This window comes from Natator depressus, chromosome 5 (assembly GCF_965152275.1).
Source record: "Natator depressus isolate rNatDep1 chromosome 5, rNatDep2.hap1, whole genome shotgun sequence".
NCBI classification, from domain to species: Eukaryota; Metazoa; Chordata; order Testudines; family Cheloniidae; genus Natator; species Natator depressus.
The window spans coordinates 2,445,471-2,461,259 of NC_134238.1; the positions used below are offsets into that span (position 1 = coordinate 2,445,471).

At 62.1% G+C, this 15,789-nt stretch overlaps 1 protein-coding gene across 6 annotated transcripts in view; it reads left to right on the forward strand.

The window, feature by feature from the left end:
* The window catches only part of ATOSB (atos homolog B), a 64,126-nt gene extending 52,542 nt beyond the window's left edge, over positions 1-11,584 (forward strand). For all 6 annotated transcript variants that reach the window (XM_074952225.1, XM_074952224.1, XM_074952220.1 and 3 more), the window contains 7 exons: positions 529-1,879; positions 5,225-5,283; positions 5,680-5,785; positions 7,050-7,208; positions 8,220-8,288; positions 10,026-10,228; positions 10,752-11,584. In XM_074952225.1, the coding sequence (XP_074808326.1) occupies positions 701-1,879; positions 5,225-5,283; positions 5,680-5,785; positions 7,050-7,208; positions 8,220-8,288; positions 10,026-10,228; positions 10,752-10,905 (1,929 nt within the window). In that variant the 5' untranslated portion in view covers positions 529-700 and the 3' untranslated portion in view covers positions 10,906-11,584. The remainder of the gene's footprint in view (positions 1-528; positions 1,880-5,224; positions 5,284-5,679; positions 5,786-7,049; positions 7,209-8,219; positions 8,289-10,025; positions 10,229-10,751) is intronic.
* Positions 11,585-15,789: the final 4,205 nt, after the last annotated feature.

The window sequence follows — 15,789 nt, forward strand, 5'->3', positions numbered from 1 at the left end:
CTGCACTGGCTACTAAAGCAAAGGGGTACTGAGCATTTGCTTGCCCCCTTGAGGCCAGGCTAGCCTCCCCGGCTCCTGTGGCTGGAGAATTAGCTGAGGCTGGACCTGGTGCATGTCTGGCCTTGTCTCCCATGGCCCCTGCGTTACAGCGCTGACTGGCCCAGCCAGGGACTCCTCCCGACTCTCTGAGTGTGGGGCCCGAGGTCCCAGCATTGTCCCTGCAGGGCGGCATAGACTCACATAGGCCTCAGCAGCCTCCCCACATCTGGGGCTTGGTAACCCTCCCCCACCTCCAGGCTACAGGGCTTCCGGAGAGCTGGCCCGCGCTGCTCCCTGACCAGCCTGGCTCCTCCTGTGGGCCCGGCCCTGGGAGTGGGAGACCTGGGCTAGGGCAGTCTGTGGGGCTCTGCACCAACCTGCTGGGCCCCCCGGGGCAGTAGCAAGGCTGTGGAGTGGAGCCTGCAGCACCAAGGAGGGGTGCCTGGGCCACGGTCCCAGGGGCTGATCCCCTCCCCTCTGCTCCCACAGATGCGGCGCTGCAGTGCACTCCGTAGCAGAGGGCTTGTCCGGAGGGAAGGGGTCTGAGACACCACCCCCTTTCTTCAGCCCCGTGACCTCCTGACACCGTACACCCCTTCCCTGCCGCTTTATGGGCTGTTTCGTCTTTGGCTCTGGTTGGGGTCCAGCCCGCTAAGGCTCCATGCGGCACATCCATGCTGAGGCGTCCCTCCCCCAGGAGCATGGCACAGACTCGGGCCTGTCCCGGCCAGGTGGCCAGGCGGCCTTGGAGCCCCCCCCAGACCGCTGCCCCCGCCGCAGCATCGTGATGGGCTACAACAAGACGGAGATCAAGCGCCAGAAGGTTTATCAGGTCTCCATCTTCTCCCACCTCTCCAGCTCCTCCGAGCCAGCAGACCAGAGAGCTGGGGGTGGGCGGCAGGCCATCAAGAGAGGGTATCCAGAGCAGTGGGCTCCGGAGGCTGGGCGGGATCCCAAGCGAGCCCACTGGGGGGGCACGGAGGCTGAGGCCAGGCAGGACGGGGTCCCTGGGGAGCTGCACCCTGGCCAGGACGCCCCAGACGCCACCGCCTTGGAGGACGGGCTTCTGGTGGAGGAGCTGTCCCTTTGTGGCTCAGCCCAGCACTTCTCCCACAGTGGCCTGCGGGTGGTGGAGCACCGGTGTGGGGCCCGGGAGAGCAGCCCCAGGGCCTGCCGAGAGGACAGATTGCGGGAGGCTGCATCCCCCTGGCCACAGCACACAGCTTGCAGCACTTTGCACAGGAGAGACAGTTGCCCTGCCCAGCTGGGGGCTGGCCCCTTGGGGAGTCCCAGAGCCTGTGGCTCCGTGGAGGGCAGGGAGTGCCCCGGGCTGGCTGAAGCCAGGGAGCAGCCTGCGGAGGGGAGCGGGGCCCGGAGGGAGGAAAGGGCTAGCAGCCAAAATCGACTTGACATTGATTTGCACAATATTGCACAAAAACCCTGGGCAGCCTCGGGTGGGAGGGGGGAGGAGCAGACAGGGGGCAGCCCCGCCCACAGCCATGGGGCTGGCAGAGAAGGGGAGCCGCTGACTGGGGCTGATGGGCACAAGGAGCCCCACACCCCACGGGTGGCCCTGGGCCCCGAGAGCAACGGCCTGGGCTCCTTGGAGAAAACTCCCTGCATGGGCAGCAGGCCCCCCGGGGCCGGCGGGGGCAGCTGCGCGGCGAAGAGGAAGCTGCTGCCCTCGGGCGAGGGCGTGGCGGACTCATGTTCGGAAGACGAGAGCGTGGCGCCGGCGAGGAAGAAGCGGGCCCCGCTGTGCCACCCCATCCTGACCGCCTGCCGCAGCACCGACGCCAAGGGCGCCCCCTTCTGGAACCACCTGCTTCCAGGAGCCAAGGTGAGCGCCTCCTACTGGGCTGCAGGGCTGGGGCAGGAAGGGCGGGCCTAGAGGAGCTGGGGAAGGGGTAAGCGAATGGGAAGCCAGTGAGGGGCTCGCAGATGGGGTGGGGCCATGGGTCGGACGCCGTGGAAGGAGTCAGTGGGCAGCTGGGGAAGGGGCTGGACCATAAGGTGTGTCCTGTCCCCTCCTCCCGCTGACGGGTGGCTGGAAGAGTCCAGGGCGCAGGGCTCGTAGTAGGGCTTGGAGCCTGGCGTGCAGGTCTGCTGACTCCGGGCAGCATTCGGCCTGCAGTGAGAGCTGCCTGGCCATGGTGCCTGGACCCTCTCCAGCTCCACGGGGGCATATGGGGGGAAGGGCAGCATTGGTGGAGTGGGGGAGGCAGCAGCTGGAGCTGGGGGGTGTAGGAGGAGCAGGAGAGTCTGAGGATCCCGGAGCCCTGAGAGCAGCAGGTCCCTCTGCTGTGACACTGTCTGGGGTGGGCGCTTTGTGGCGGGGCCTGTCTGTGCGGAGGGGCAGCCCGTGGGTTCTCTTCTAGCACGTTACACCCGCAGAAGGAGCAGGGGCTTCCCAGAGCCCGGTAACCTGCTGCTCCCTGGGGCAGACAGGACCCTTCCTGGCCGATGGCCACAGGGCTAAGCTGAGCCTGGGACCTCCCCATCTCGGCTCCTGGTTCCCCCAGAGCCCGGGCGAGCCCCCCAATACCGTGGGGGGGGGTTTACAGCCCCTGCATGCCACCATGAGTCAGCCAAATCCTGTGCCCAGGCTGGCTGTCCTGGTGCCTGGTGGGCCTCTGTGCTGTGGAGCTGGGCACAGCTTTAGCACCTCCAAGCTCAGAGAGGGGCCCCTTGCAGGTCCCGTTGTGGGGGTTGGTTGCCCCTGGGGGAGGAGTGCGGAGAGAGGCCCCCCTCCCCCGGGCCAGGACTGCCTCTCCCGTCATCTGTGTGGAGCCCAGCTCCGGGCTCCCTTTGCCAGGCAGAGGCTCAGGTGACCTGGGGGGCAGTGCTGGGGTGTGTGTGACCGTGCTGTACCTGGAGTGTGGGAAGGGGGCCCGGAGACCCCTTGCCAGGGGGACAGCCTGAGTCCTCGGCTGTGCTTCCTGTCCCGGGTCTGCTCCCTGCCAGTCCAGCTGCTCCCTCCTATGCTCCGGGTGGCCCAGCCTCTCCCCAGCCCAGGCCCTACCGTATCCTCCCCATCCAGCTCACTAGCTGTCTCCCTGTCCCCACCACTTCCTGCGTTGCAGGGTCACCAGTGAGGTCATGCTGAGCGGCCACGCGCCCCCCATCTCTGGCAGGCCTGCTGGTTGCGTGACTCCTGAGGCCGGGGGATAGATGAGCTGGTATAAGGACTGATGTGTGCTCTGCCCCCAGCTGGCATGCACGCAAACATGCATGACACATACACAAACATATGTGCTGGGCACATGCACCCTGGTGCTTGTCAGGAGCCCGAGGCCAGCTAACCACATCCCCGCTCCGTTCTGCCCTGCTGCTGCCCGTTGCAGCCTGGCACGCAGTGATTGCAGTCCTCAGGCACTCTGATGTGTGAACAGCCTCGGGCCCGTCCCCATCAGCCTGGTGACGTTCCTGACTCCCTGGCTCTTCCTTATTGGAGCCATTTCCCAGCCCACCAGCCCCCCGCTCTAGGAGTGCTCCCCTCCAGCCCTGCTCCCCACCCCAGTCCAGGCAGCCGCCTATTGTCCAGCACCCTGGAACCTTCACCCCCCTTTCACACAGGCTGGGGCCTGGCTGGCCCGTTGCTCTGTTTTGTGCTGCCCTTTTGTGTCTCTTCCAGAAGGTAAAATGCCTAGAAAGGCGAGTGCCCTTTATAAAAGGGGTCGGCCACACCCAGCTGGTAACTCAGCCCGGGTTTGGCTGCCCGCGACCTCTCAGGGCTCGGCCCCTGGGCTGCTGGCATGAGCCACGCAGCTGTGTCTGCTGGGCATTACTGGGGACCTGACATGAATTACCTGGGGCTGGTTAGTGTCCAAGAGATGCCAGGGCATCTCCTGGTAAGTGTCATTCCAGGCCTGCCTGCAGCTCTGCAGCAGCGTTGGACCCCGGGGGGGTGGGTGGGTGTGTCTCTGAGTGAGTGAGTGTGAATGGCAGGCACGGGAATGTTCAAAGCCTAGCTGCATGCTGACGATGTCTTAGTGCCTTTGCTTGCCCCGTAAATGTGTGGTCCAGGCCTCTGCCCACGTCTGGCTGGCTTGGGGGAAGTACCTGTCAGAGCTGTGCCAGCTCGCGGGGCGCTGGGCCTGTTAATAAGTTGCCGGGATGCCTGCAGCCGGTGGGGCTTGGACACTGACAGATCCCTGTCTCTGTGTGTGTGTGCATGCCCGGGGAGGCAAGAGGGGAACTGTCAGACACCTTCGGCTGGGACTGCACATGGGACGTGTCCTGCCGGGACCTGGCTGTCCTTGGTGCCTGGTACAGGCTCCTGGAGGCAGCAGAGATCGCGGAAAGCCCTTTGGGATTGGTGGGGTAAGCCCACCGTCCACCCAAAGAGAGGCAAGGGTTCACTCTCTCCCTCTGGCCCTGGCTGTGGATTCCCTCGTTGGAGATTTCCGGCGGCTCCATGGTCTGGCTGGCAGGAGCCGTGGCCTCTGCTGGTGGCTGAGCTAGCAGTAGCCAGGGGCTGTGGTAATGCCCAGGAGGGGACCCCTGGAGTAATAGGGTGAAGCGAAGAGGGGGAATGAGCTGCCTTTCACAGTGGAGTCCCTGCCAGTGGGAGAACCAGGGTTGGACCCAGCCCTGGAGAACAGACTGCAGGGCCTGAGGGGTGGGCTTTGATGGGGGTCTAATGGGGCTTTCCCTGATGTCTCTGTTGCTCTTGGAGCCCTGCTGCGTTGACCTGGTCCCTGTGTGTATGGGGGAGGGTGTGGGAGACTGTGGTTTGGTGTGGGGACTCTGAGGGGACGGGGGAGCTTGTAACTAATGGGCAGTCAGGGATGGTCACTCAGGGACAAGGCCCCCCAGTGCCAGTCCCTGGCCATTCTCCTCCCGTCTCTCTCATCTCGGGAGGGGGCGGGGAGCGGGCCCAGCAGACACCACCCTCTGCCACCACCCTGCAGCCACCTGTGAGTGGAACATGCAGCTGCTTCATGGTGTGCACAGGAAGTGAATGACAGTCCTGTGTCCCATCAGCAGAGCTGACTGAGGGAGGAGGGTGTGTGGCGCATGTGGGAGGGGCGTTCTCTGGGCCAGCTGTGACAGGGAGGTGCTGACGTGTGTGATGGGAAGAGCTGGTGGGTGCGGGCCCTGGACTGGGAGAGGTCTGGTGGGTGCTCTGGAGTTGGCCCATTTCCTGCCCCTAATACGGCTCTTGGGCCTCTTGTCTCCCTAGCGCTCCGCAGATGGCACTGCGGTGGGGCGAAGGCTAAAGAGTGGGCTGCGCCTGAAATCGTGAGTGTCCTGAGCTGCCTGGTTCCCCTGCTGGGGTCAGGGCCAAGCCGCGGGGGCCCCTGGCACTGTGGGCAAGGGGGCTGCTCTTGGGCAGACTGGCTGTGATTCTGCCCCTCTCTTCCCTGGCGCGGGGGTTGGTTCCTGGGGTGATTGCCCTGCCATGCCCAGGCCCTTCTGTTTGGGACAGGGTGCATCCGCACAGACCCTCCCCAGCACCCTTCCCACTTGGAGCCCCTTGGACCCTTAGGTAGCTGGGTGGGTGGATCCTGCCTGCCTTTTGTGGGGAGCTGTGTGCTCTGGGGGTGCAGTGACAGGGGCAGGTGACCCTCCGGGGAGAACAGGAGTGGGAGCCCGAGGCTGCCCGAGATCAGCACTGATGCTGACTTCTCTTTGAAGGAGACATCTCCGCAGCAGCCTCCGGAAGGGGCCTGTGGGCACCCAGCCCTCCACAGCTGCCTGGGCCACCACCTCCATCAGCCATGCTCTGCTGGGGAACTTTGAGGTAACCACAGCCTGGAGGCCCATGGCCTGGGACGGGGGAGAAAGCCCCTCTGGGACGGGAGGGGAATGAGCCCCCCTAGGGCCTGCTCTGGCACTGGCTGCCTTTGTGCAGCTCCTAGGGTGGGAACTGCGTGTGTTCCTCTCCCTCCCCATGGTGCTGTCGTGGTCTTGAGCGTGTCCCCGTGGTCTGTGCTTCGGAGCATTCCCCAGAGATGCCAGGCTGGGCTGCCCCGTCCCCCAGGTAGGATGAGGGGAGAGGCTGCCTCAGAGCTGACCTTCCAGCTGCAGTCTGCCCCAGCACTTCCCCGGCCTGGCACTCGCCCTCTCTTCCCCTGCTCTTGGCACTGGGCACGCGCCATCATCAGACAGGCTGGCCTCAGCCTGGCTCCGTCGGGAGCAGGTGCCCACATCATAAACAGCAGCTCCTTGGGCACTAACTGGCTCCCTCTCTGGCAGTCTCAGCAGGGAGGCCAAGAACTCGTGGGCCCTAGGGGCGGGAGGTGTATGGGACAGGCTTAGGTCATGTGGCTGGAGTGGGGGGTACATTCACCTGCTGTGGCTAAAGGAGCCTCCAGGCCCCAGCTGCCCTTGAGAGCCAGCAGCCCCAAGGATGGGGAAGAGTCTAGTTCCTGTTTCCTGCTGAGAGCTCTGTCCCAGTTCGCCTGCTGGGTTTACTGCCCCCAGCTGGGTCTGGGGCGTTGGGGGATTAAAGTCCACATTGAGTCTGTGGCCTTCTGTGATCTCCCCTCCTGGAGGTGCTTTAGGGACGCTCGTCCACAACACCCTGCAGTGCACAGGCCACTCCCCCTGCTGCAGTGCCACCACCTCTGGGGCGAAGCACAGCAGTTGTTTAACAGCGCAGAGCAGCCCTACCCCCCAGTCTGGGCCAGGACACGACAGCATCCTGCACTGAGCTGAAACTGAAGGGGGGATTCAGGAGGATTTGTGTAAATTCTCCCAGGACCTGGCGTTAACACCCTGACTTGCACAGAGTGCCCTGGGTCTTTCATACCCACGGGCGTGCTTGGAGCCTGTGGGGATGGGCACTACAATAAGATCCCCAATGGAAGTGGTCTGGTTGCTGGGATACCGCCATGAGTGTACCCGTAGGGCTGGGGCGAAGGATGCAGGTATGCCTTCGGGGCGCAGGGCACGGTCCTGGCAGGACCCTGCTGGCTTGGGAGTGGAACACAGAGTCCAGGCTGAGGGTTAGCAGCAGAATCAGCATTTGAGGGCTGTGCCCTTCCCTCGTCTCTTCTCCCCAGGAGTCCATCCTGAAGGGGCGCTTCGCCCCATCAGGCAGGATTGAAGGGTTCACCGCGGAGATCGGGGCCAGCGGCTCCTACTGCCCCCAACACGCCACCTTACCCGTCGACGTGACCTATTTTGACATCTCGGAACACAGCGCGCCCTCACCTTTCCTGGTACGCTGCTGGGCAGGGGCTGGGGGCATGGGGCGCTCGCTGGCACACGGTGGAACAGGCTGTTCAGGTAGACCAGGGACCGTGCCCTAGCTCTGCCCAGCTGAGGGTGTGCAAAATGGAGCAGGCTGAGGCTGCCCTCTTTAGAGAGACTGCACATGCCAGGGGCTGCCGGTGGGGGAGACGAGCCCACGACTTCGGGATCCATGCCTCAGCTTGGCTTTGTTACCACTCTGGGGGAGGGGTTTGGCATGGTGGTGTGGGGGCTGCCTGTGCCCTGATTAGAGGCCTAGATATGGAGGGCTGGAAGGTGACTGGCCGGTCACATCTTATTCTTGGCTAGCAGGTCATGCTGGGACCTGGAGTCACCCTGGGTTGCCCCTCTGTATTAAGTTGATGTCAGCTGTGAGTAGCAGTATAGAAGCCAGTGGCTGCCCGTGGGCTGTATCTCCCGACCCAGGTGCTGGCTATAAAGGCATGTGGCTCTCGGTACAGAGCAATGAGTCCAGCCCCCGTGAGCTCCGAACCCCCAGCCTGCCGGGGGGGAAACGCCCCCCCTTACAGGGCACTAATGGAGGGGAGACCCTCTGCCAGCTCCTCCCCAGCCTGTGGCCAAAATCCTGCATCAGTTCCTTGCCCTTGTGGGGGTCTTGAGCCCTCCTATTCTCTGCCTGTGGCACACACATCTGTCTCCTTGGGCCGTGATGCTCTGCTCCAGCTCGGTTGTTGGGTTTCGTGGGTGGTGGTGGCCTGTGACACGCAGCCGATCAGACTGGATGATCTCGCCTTCACCTCTCTGCTGTGTCTCCTGGGCAGGCAGCCCTGGGTGCTGGGTGTGGCCTCGTCTAGCCCCTGCTGGGGCAAGTCCCTGCACCTCAATGTGCTGGGGGAGAGGTTCTCTTCCAGGGGGCAGGTGGGGCCTTGTCCCAGACTACTCCTGGGCCCTGTGTCGGGGCTGGGCTGTCCCGCGGTGCTGCCAAATGGCTCATGTGCTCTCTTTTGGCCTTGTCTCAGGGAGTGATAGACTTGGAAGCCTTGGGAAAGAAGGGTTACAGCGTCCCCAAAGCTGGAACCATCCAAGTGGTGAGTCGGCTCCTGCTCTCTGCAGCACAACGATGGGGAGTGGGGGTCGGTTGCCTTGGCCCGGGCGGTGCTTGGTGATGTCCGGCTGCACGGAATGAGCTGGGCCTGGAGCATCCAGAGAGATGGGTGTGGAACAGCCTCCGGGATCTGGAGCCAGAGGAACCACGGGCATGATCCGGGCATGGGGGCGGTGCAGGAGCTGTGGGGAGCTGGCAGGGAAGGAGAAGGGGAAAGCAGGGATGCAGGGAGGGCAGTTATAAAGAGCTCTGCAGTGAGCAGAACAGGGAGCTGCACTGAGCGTGCTGGGCAGGTGTTGCTCAGACACCACAGTGATGGGCACCAATATAGGAACCTGAGTCGAGGCTTCAGAGATGGGGAAAGTGAAGCACAGAAGGGCTAGGGTTAGGATCCAGGGCCTTGCCATGTCAGGGCGGGGATCGGAACCCAGGAGTCCTGGCTCCTCGTGCCCTGCTCAGACCACTAGGAGACACCACTCCTTGAAGAGCTCAAGTGGCTGGAGGATGCTGCTCGGAAGCTCTTAGTGCAGCCAGGGCTGAGCAGGAGCAGGGGCAGGGGAGGGTGTTGCTGGAGGCCAGAGGGGTCATGAGGGTAAAGGCCGATGTCTCACCCATTGCTAGGGTAGGGGCTAGACAGGGAGCTGGGGATTGAGGCCAGGGAAGGAGTGAGGAGTTGCTGGGAAGGACGGCAGTACCTGCAACATGGATTTGGGGGATGAGGGACCCCAGTGTCGAGCCTCACCATACGCATCGTTGGTACCCGGACATCCACCCCGGCCGGGTGGGTGCTGGGAGAGCTCCTCTGGCAACAAGTCTCTCCCCCTTCCCCTGTATCACGGATCCACGGGCCCGGTGCTCTCGCATGGCTCTGGAACAGTCCCTGGGAGGAGCCCTTCAGTGTGTCAGCCCCTTAGGGTCACACTCTCACGGGGGTCAGCCCCGTAGCCTTGCGGCCTCCTGGGACCAACCCTCAGATCCTTCAGACCCCCTTACTTAATGCCATGAGCTCCGGGCTGTGAGTCCACCAGAGGGAGACTTGCACCCCCAAAGGGAGCAATGCCCCCCCGACGTCCTGTCTCTGCAGCGACTCCCAGCCAGCGGGGCAGCAGCAGGAGAGGTATTAGCTGTCTGGGACACAGAGTAGAAAGTCCTTAGTTAACACAGAGAACAGAAAGTTACAGCAAAGTCCAGCTGGGTCAGTCCCAGAGCCTTCTGACCCCTCCTTAATCCCAGCCCAGAGCTTATCTTCCTGCCTCCTGCAGCCCACACTTATCAACCCCACCTGGCCCCCTCCTGAGCCCTTTGTTCTCCAGCTGGTCAGACCCCCACTAGCTTCCTGCCAAGGGTCGGCCATTCGTGCCAAATGTCTGGGCAGCTGGAGTGGCCATTGTCTTCTGGGACTCTCCATGGGGGTGGGGCCCAGGCCTCACACAGCCAGGCATCAATCACACCTGGATCTCTGCAAAGAGTGAACAACCTTCCCCCCCCCCCCCCACCTAGTTACCCAGGCAGCACATAGGGGAAACTGAGGCACCCACCGTATTCATACAAAATAGTATGAAAAATTACCACTTGGTCACACCCTGCGCTTGTCCTACAGCCCCTTGACCCCTGCTCTTTGTGGGGCCTGGACACGTCCTGGAAGCCCCTCGGCACCCAGCCTTGCCCCCTGTGGCTCAGACCCCTTCCCCCCACTGACCTGCTCTCTCCCCATTTCCAGACCTTATTTAACCCTAACAAAACTGTGGTAAAGATGTTCCTGGTGACGTACGACTTCCAGGACATGCCGGCCAGCCACCTGACCTTTCTGCGCCACCGCATCTTCCTGGTGCCCGTGGGGGAGGAGGGGCCCGGCGAGGCACCCAGCGACCCAGCCTGCACCAGCCCGCCCAGGAGGGTCCTTTGCTACCTGATGCACCTGAGGTAGGGGCTGAGGTGGCAAGGAAGGGACGGCCATGGGTCCCATCACCCTGGGAGCTGGCCCCTCTTCTGGACAGGAGCCCCTTCCCCACCCCCTCCTCCCTTTCCCTCGCAGCCTCCTGTTCCCCTCGGCTCGGGTTCTGAGCCCAGGGGTGGCCGTTCCCCTTGCGGCAGCCTGACTTCCTTACCACTGGGAACAACGGGAGATGGCGGCCATCTTGACTGCCACTTGCAAGGCTGCCAGGCCATGGCAGTGACCTTGCCCAGGGCAGCTCTTGGCTCCGGGGCCTTCGGCAGTGGGAAGCGGTGGCCGTTCTGAAGGAGGACAGAAGGCCACGGGGAAGCTGCCAGCCATGAGAAGAGGGTTGCAGTGCTGAGCTCCCCTCCTGCAGCCAGAGCCTCCTGGGAACCCCACAGCTCTGGTCCTGCTGCTGGCTCCTCCTTCCTGGCATGGCCCCGAAGGAGTGACTGCTCCTCCCTGCTGCAGCCCCTAGCCTCTGCCTCAGGGGATCTTGTTTGCCCTCAGGTTTCACAGCTCCAAATCGGGGAAGATCTACCTTCACGACGACATCCGGCTGCTCTTCTCCCGCAAGTCGATCGAGGTCGACTCGGGGATCCCCTACGAACTGAAATCCTTCACGGAGATGCCAAGGAACCCCTGCTACTCACCCCGGGCCTGAGCGCGGGGAGTCCCATGCCCCCCTCTCCACCCTCACCCCAGCACTTCGTAGACAAGTAAAGGGCAAGAGAGCGGAGCCATCTCCTCCCCCAGAGGTATTGGCCCCCACCAAGCTGCGGGTTGGTGAGGCACGCGCACACACACCCCTTGACAGCAGCTTCGCGCCTGTACCAGAGAGTGAGCATGGTGACGGGATCATGGAGATGGCTGCATGGTGTGTCCGGGAGCTGGCATGCTGGCTCCTGTGCCCCCAGTGGGTCAGAGACGCTCCTAGGCCTCTGGTTGGCACAGCTCCAAGCCATGCCCTTCAAGGGAGGCTCGGGGGCAGGAGGGCTCTCGGTCTGGGGGGCTCGGATCAGGCGGAGCTGAGCTGGCTCCCAGGCTGTGGGGAAGGATGGAGCAGATGGCAGCTCTCGGAGGGGGAGGTGCTGTATTTATTAGTATTTATTGTTGGTGAGGAGCCAGGATGGAGGGTTCACGGTGTGGCTCATAACCCAGCGTTGATCACAAGTGCAGTGAGTCCGATGGGCTCTGCTCTTGATGCCCTGTGCATGTTGCACGACCAACTGCACAGCCCAGCACGACAGCAGAGGCTGAGCAAGAGACGCTCAGCACTGGAAGAGCAGGGGAGACCGAGTCAGGATTGAGGGGTATCAACAAAACTGGTTGGTGGGACTGGGGCTGTGGATTGGGATTGAGGGGCACTGGCAGGGTGGGAGGGAGAGCCCAGGGCTGCAGGTTGGGATTGAGGGGCATCGGCAGGGTGGGAGGGAGAGCCCAGGGCTGCAGATTGGGAGTGAGGGGCATTGGCAGGGTTGGGATTGAGGGGCACTGGCAGGGCTGGCCGTGCAGGGCCTGTGGGCTGAGACTGAGGGCTGTTGGCAGAGCTGTTGGAGGGAGGGGCTCTTCTCTTGCCCTCACTAGTCCTAGTGCTCTCTGCAGAAGCCCCAGCTCCACCTGAGGGAACTGGAGGGCTGGCAAGAGCACCCGTGCATGACCCGGAGGAAAGGCCTCGTGTGTGGCCTGCTGGGCCCTGTCTCCCCAGGGACTGGGCCCTTGTTCAGTCAGTTGGGTGAGCCTCTGTTGCTGCTCCCCTACCCCTGTGGGCAAGTCCAGCCCCTTGGGGTGTCCCTGGATAGCAGGGAAGTAGTTGCTGGCTGCAGCAGTGGGCTGAGCAGGTGGCCAGGGGTGCTGTGGCGGGGGGGGAAGGGGTCTGTACTGGGGCTACCCCTGCTATTCAACGTCCATGTGAGCTGGGCTGAGCTGTGTCTGTTGTCATGGGTATTGCTACAGGAGACTTCTCAAAGGAAGCCCAAGCCCCTGTGAGAAGGGGGAGGGGGCTCTTTTCTCTCCCCTCCCTCCCAGAGCAGGGGCACCCAGCGTTTCTCCGGTGGTCTGGAGCCCGGGGCCCCCCTGGAGCAGGGGCCCTCACTAAGCAGGCTGCGTTGGGGCAGGGGGAGGGGCGGAGTTCTGGGGTAATGCTGGTGCATAGATCCTCCTGCCCAGCTGGAGCTAGTGGTAGGTGTGGCTGTTTCTGAGGATGCAGGAAAGCCAAAAGCTCCTGCTGCAGCAGACAGCTCCTGGGCTCAGCCTGGCCCCCAGGCACTGGGCATGGGCTGAGCGAGGCCAAGTGGGGCCTTGCAAGTGAGAAGGGGAAGCCAGAGGGTGCATGTGGTCACTCCCTGGCAGCATGGCTGGTATGAGGGGTTACAGGAGGGGGATCCTAGGGGCTGGGCTAACCCCATACTCCCTGGCTGACAGCAGAGACAGTGCTGGCCTCCCAAGGCCCCACGTGGCTGTAAATACCCCATCTCCCGCCATGGGAGATGGTCCTTCCCCTCTGTCAGTCCCTGCCTGGGCTCACCCTGGGCTCCTCTCTCCTGCCTGTGCCTGTGGAGGGTTGAGTGAGCTCTGCCTGAGTCACCGCAACCGGCTGAGCCCTCCAGACCCAGAGGCCGAGCCCTCCCCGGGGGAATTCTGGCAGGTCCCTCAGCTGTGAGTCACGTGAGCTCCCCTGGCTTTGACGGAGCCACGGCTTGCCTTGCTGCACCTTGCTGTGACGGCCTTGCTTGGGGCTCAGGGCCAGTGACGGGAAGTGGCTGCTCAGCGTTTTCACTGCACTGTGGGATTGGATGGCAGGAAACGGGCAGGGGGCAATGGCTCTAGCCCTGTGACCTAGCAAACTTGGGGAGAAAAGAATGCAAATGGGGGGAGGGCCAAGCACAGGGCTTGATGTTTGGGGCAGTCACAGGAATGGGATTTAGGGTTGCTTGGAGCAATATCTCCCCAGCCTGGAAGAACCCTGCAGAGAATGTTATGGAGCCTGTCCTGGCCCCAGATGTGAGGGAATCAGGGGTGGGAGGGGAGGTGGCCAGAGAAATGGGGAGGCCTTGGCACTCTCTCTAGCCCAGGAGTTGGGCTTGCAAGAGTCTGGCCTGAGGTGCCTGAGATCGTGGGGGGACAAATATGGCCTGAGACCCAGGGTGGTGGGGAGTTAAACGAGGACCCCTAAGGGTGGAGTGGAAAGACCTCCTGCACACACTTCCCCCCCAGCAGGAGGAAGCATGGGCTTAGTTGCATGCCAGGCACCGGGGCCGAGGGGAAAATCCTGCAGAGCACAGCTCCTCCGTCCCTATTGCACACCAGGGTGGCAGGCGTGAGGACTGCAGTTCCCAGCAGGCCATGCACCATCTCCAGCTGAGCGGCTCTTCCCACAGCTGATGTGGAGGGACACTATTCTAAGTGTAACTTTTAGCAGCAGGCCTTTGTGCAGAGCCTGTGTCGCAGCTGGGGCACTGGGGGTCCGGAGCGATCTCCCCATTTCAAACGAGGCTGTCGGGCCCCAGAGGGAGGGAGTGACTCCGGCCGAGCTACCTCAGGTTAGAGCTGCTGCTTCGTCCATTTCATGGGGAGGCTCCGTCATCCCCTTCCCCGTGGCCCCTGTAGCTGCTGGTCCCTCGGCACTGTTGTTCACAAGATCTTGCATCCTGCTCCAGAAACGAGTTGGGGGAACAAACACTTAAAAAACTTGAAGAAGAAAAAAAAAAAAGAAAAGAAGAAATATAGTACCTGGTACTTCTCCTTTGTAATTTAATAAATGTCTGTTTGGAAACGGAACGCATGGGGTTGTCTTCTTGTGCTAAGAGGAGAGGCCAGATAGGCAGTGGTAGGTCACTAGCCTGGGACTTGGAAGACCTGGAATCCAGCCCCTGCTCTGCCACAGATGCCTGGTGTGACCCTGGACATGTCCTTTAGTCCTTCAGCCTAACAGCATTTCCTGCCTCACAGGGGGGTTGTGAGCACAAACGCATTGAAGATCATGAAATGCTCAGGTACTATGGAAAGTGGGAGCCTGATAGGTATCATGGCTAGGCGAGCAGAGAGGCTGCTGTGGCTGGGGCCAGAGCTCAGCTGAAGAACGTGAGCTGCGTTAGATCTTGTACTTTGTGGTTTCAGGCTCCTGCTCAAGCCAGGAGGTAGCTACCTTTGCCCAGGGCTACTAAACCTTCTATAGTGGACACCGTCAAAAGGACTGTTTCTCTAGCTCCTTTCATCTTGTGTAGGCTTCGAGTGTGCTCTACAGCCATAGCAGTGCCAGTGCTGGGTAGCCACCTCGGGGATGGAACCCTGCAGCTGGTTCAACAGCACCAACCACAGTTCACAATAGGTCAGGCGGAAAGTGAACAAGAATCCCAAACCCCAGTGAAGCTGCAGGGGGATGCGGGGAGGCAAGCACAATGGGGCGAGGTGGGATTCAGCCATGATGCTGGGTTTAACGCCCTGACTAGGGGGCCTTTCAGAGTACCCACGATCTGATCTTAAAGCCCCCACTTCCCTGAACGCTGGTGTCTCCTGTTTGCCCTTGTGACATGTTCTCTCCTGACCGCCTAATGCCACCATTAGTGAAACGCCAGACCTGAACTGGGCCGTGGCGACAGGACACCAGTGTCTGGCTCAGCACTTTCTATCTTCACCTTCCAAGGTGAAGCAGCCACGAAAGGGTCTGAAACAGCCCAAGCTGTGCCCGATTGCTGGGAAGTGTGAGGTCTTTGCAGGATGGACGCAGGAGAGTCACCACCTGCCCCAGCAGGACCGGGATCGGGCCAAACCTATGAGCAGCCTACACAGGAATGGCCTTTTCAGAGGCTGCCCTACAGTGAGGGAGGTTGGGACATACCTTAAGCTGGGATAATGGCACCGTAGTACTGTGCCCCCAGATCCTCCGACTGGCACTAGACCTGCTCAGTGTATCATCAGTGCAGTTACTCCTGCTAGAGGCTGTCACAGGAGCAGAGACTGGCCCCTACAGCGCAAGGAGATAGAGGGAGCGCGGCCCTAAAGTGACATTTGGTGCCAAGACCTATCTGATAAAGCCTGCTTGAGAGCTGCTCTCACATCGAACATGCTTTGTACAGCTCATGTGCCCCTTCTCCCTGTGTTCTTCAACATGCAGAAAAAGCTGGTGTCGAGGGAGGGGTGTATCCCTTCCAGTGCTGTGCTTGGAGTTCTCTGCCACCCTGCGGGCAGGAGAGGGGAATTCTGGGCTCCATCTCCCTGCAGATGGAAGTGGGATTATTAGTGAGTGAGGGTGGAGGTTGTGTAAAGCTGCACAGAGGGGCCAAGTCTCTGCTCCAGGCAGTCTCCACTCTACCCTTCATTCTTCATCACCCCAAAGTGTGCTGGCCACTGGCCAGAACAGAGAGAGATGGTCCTTGCCCCAAAGCACAGGGTAAGGGGCAGTAGGGAGGCACAGGGGGCAAGGCTGAGACCAGAGGCATCCCATGGTACCTGTGCTCAGTGGCTGCACATTGGGGAGCAGAGCAGCCCAAGGAGGGAGTCACAGGAATGGGGGCAGTCCTGGGAACAGGCTCTAGCCCAGGGGTGA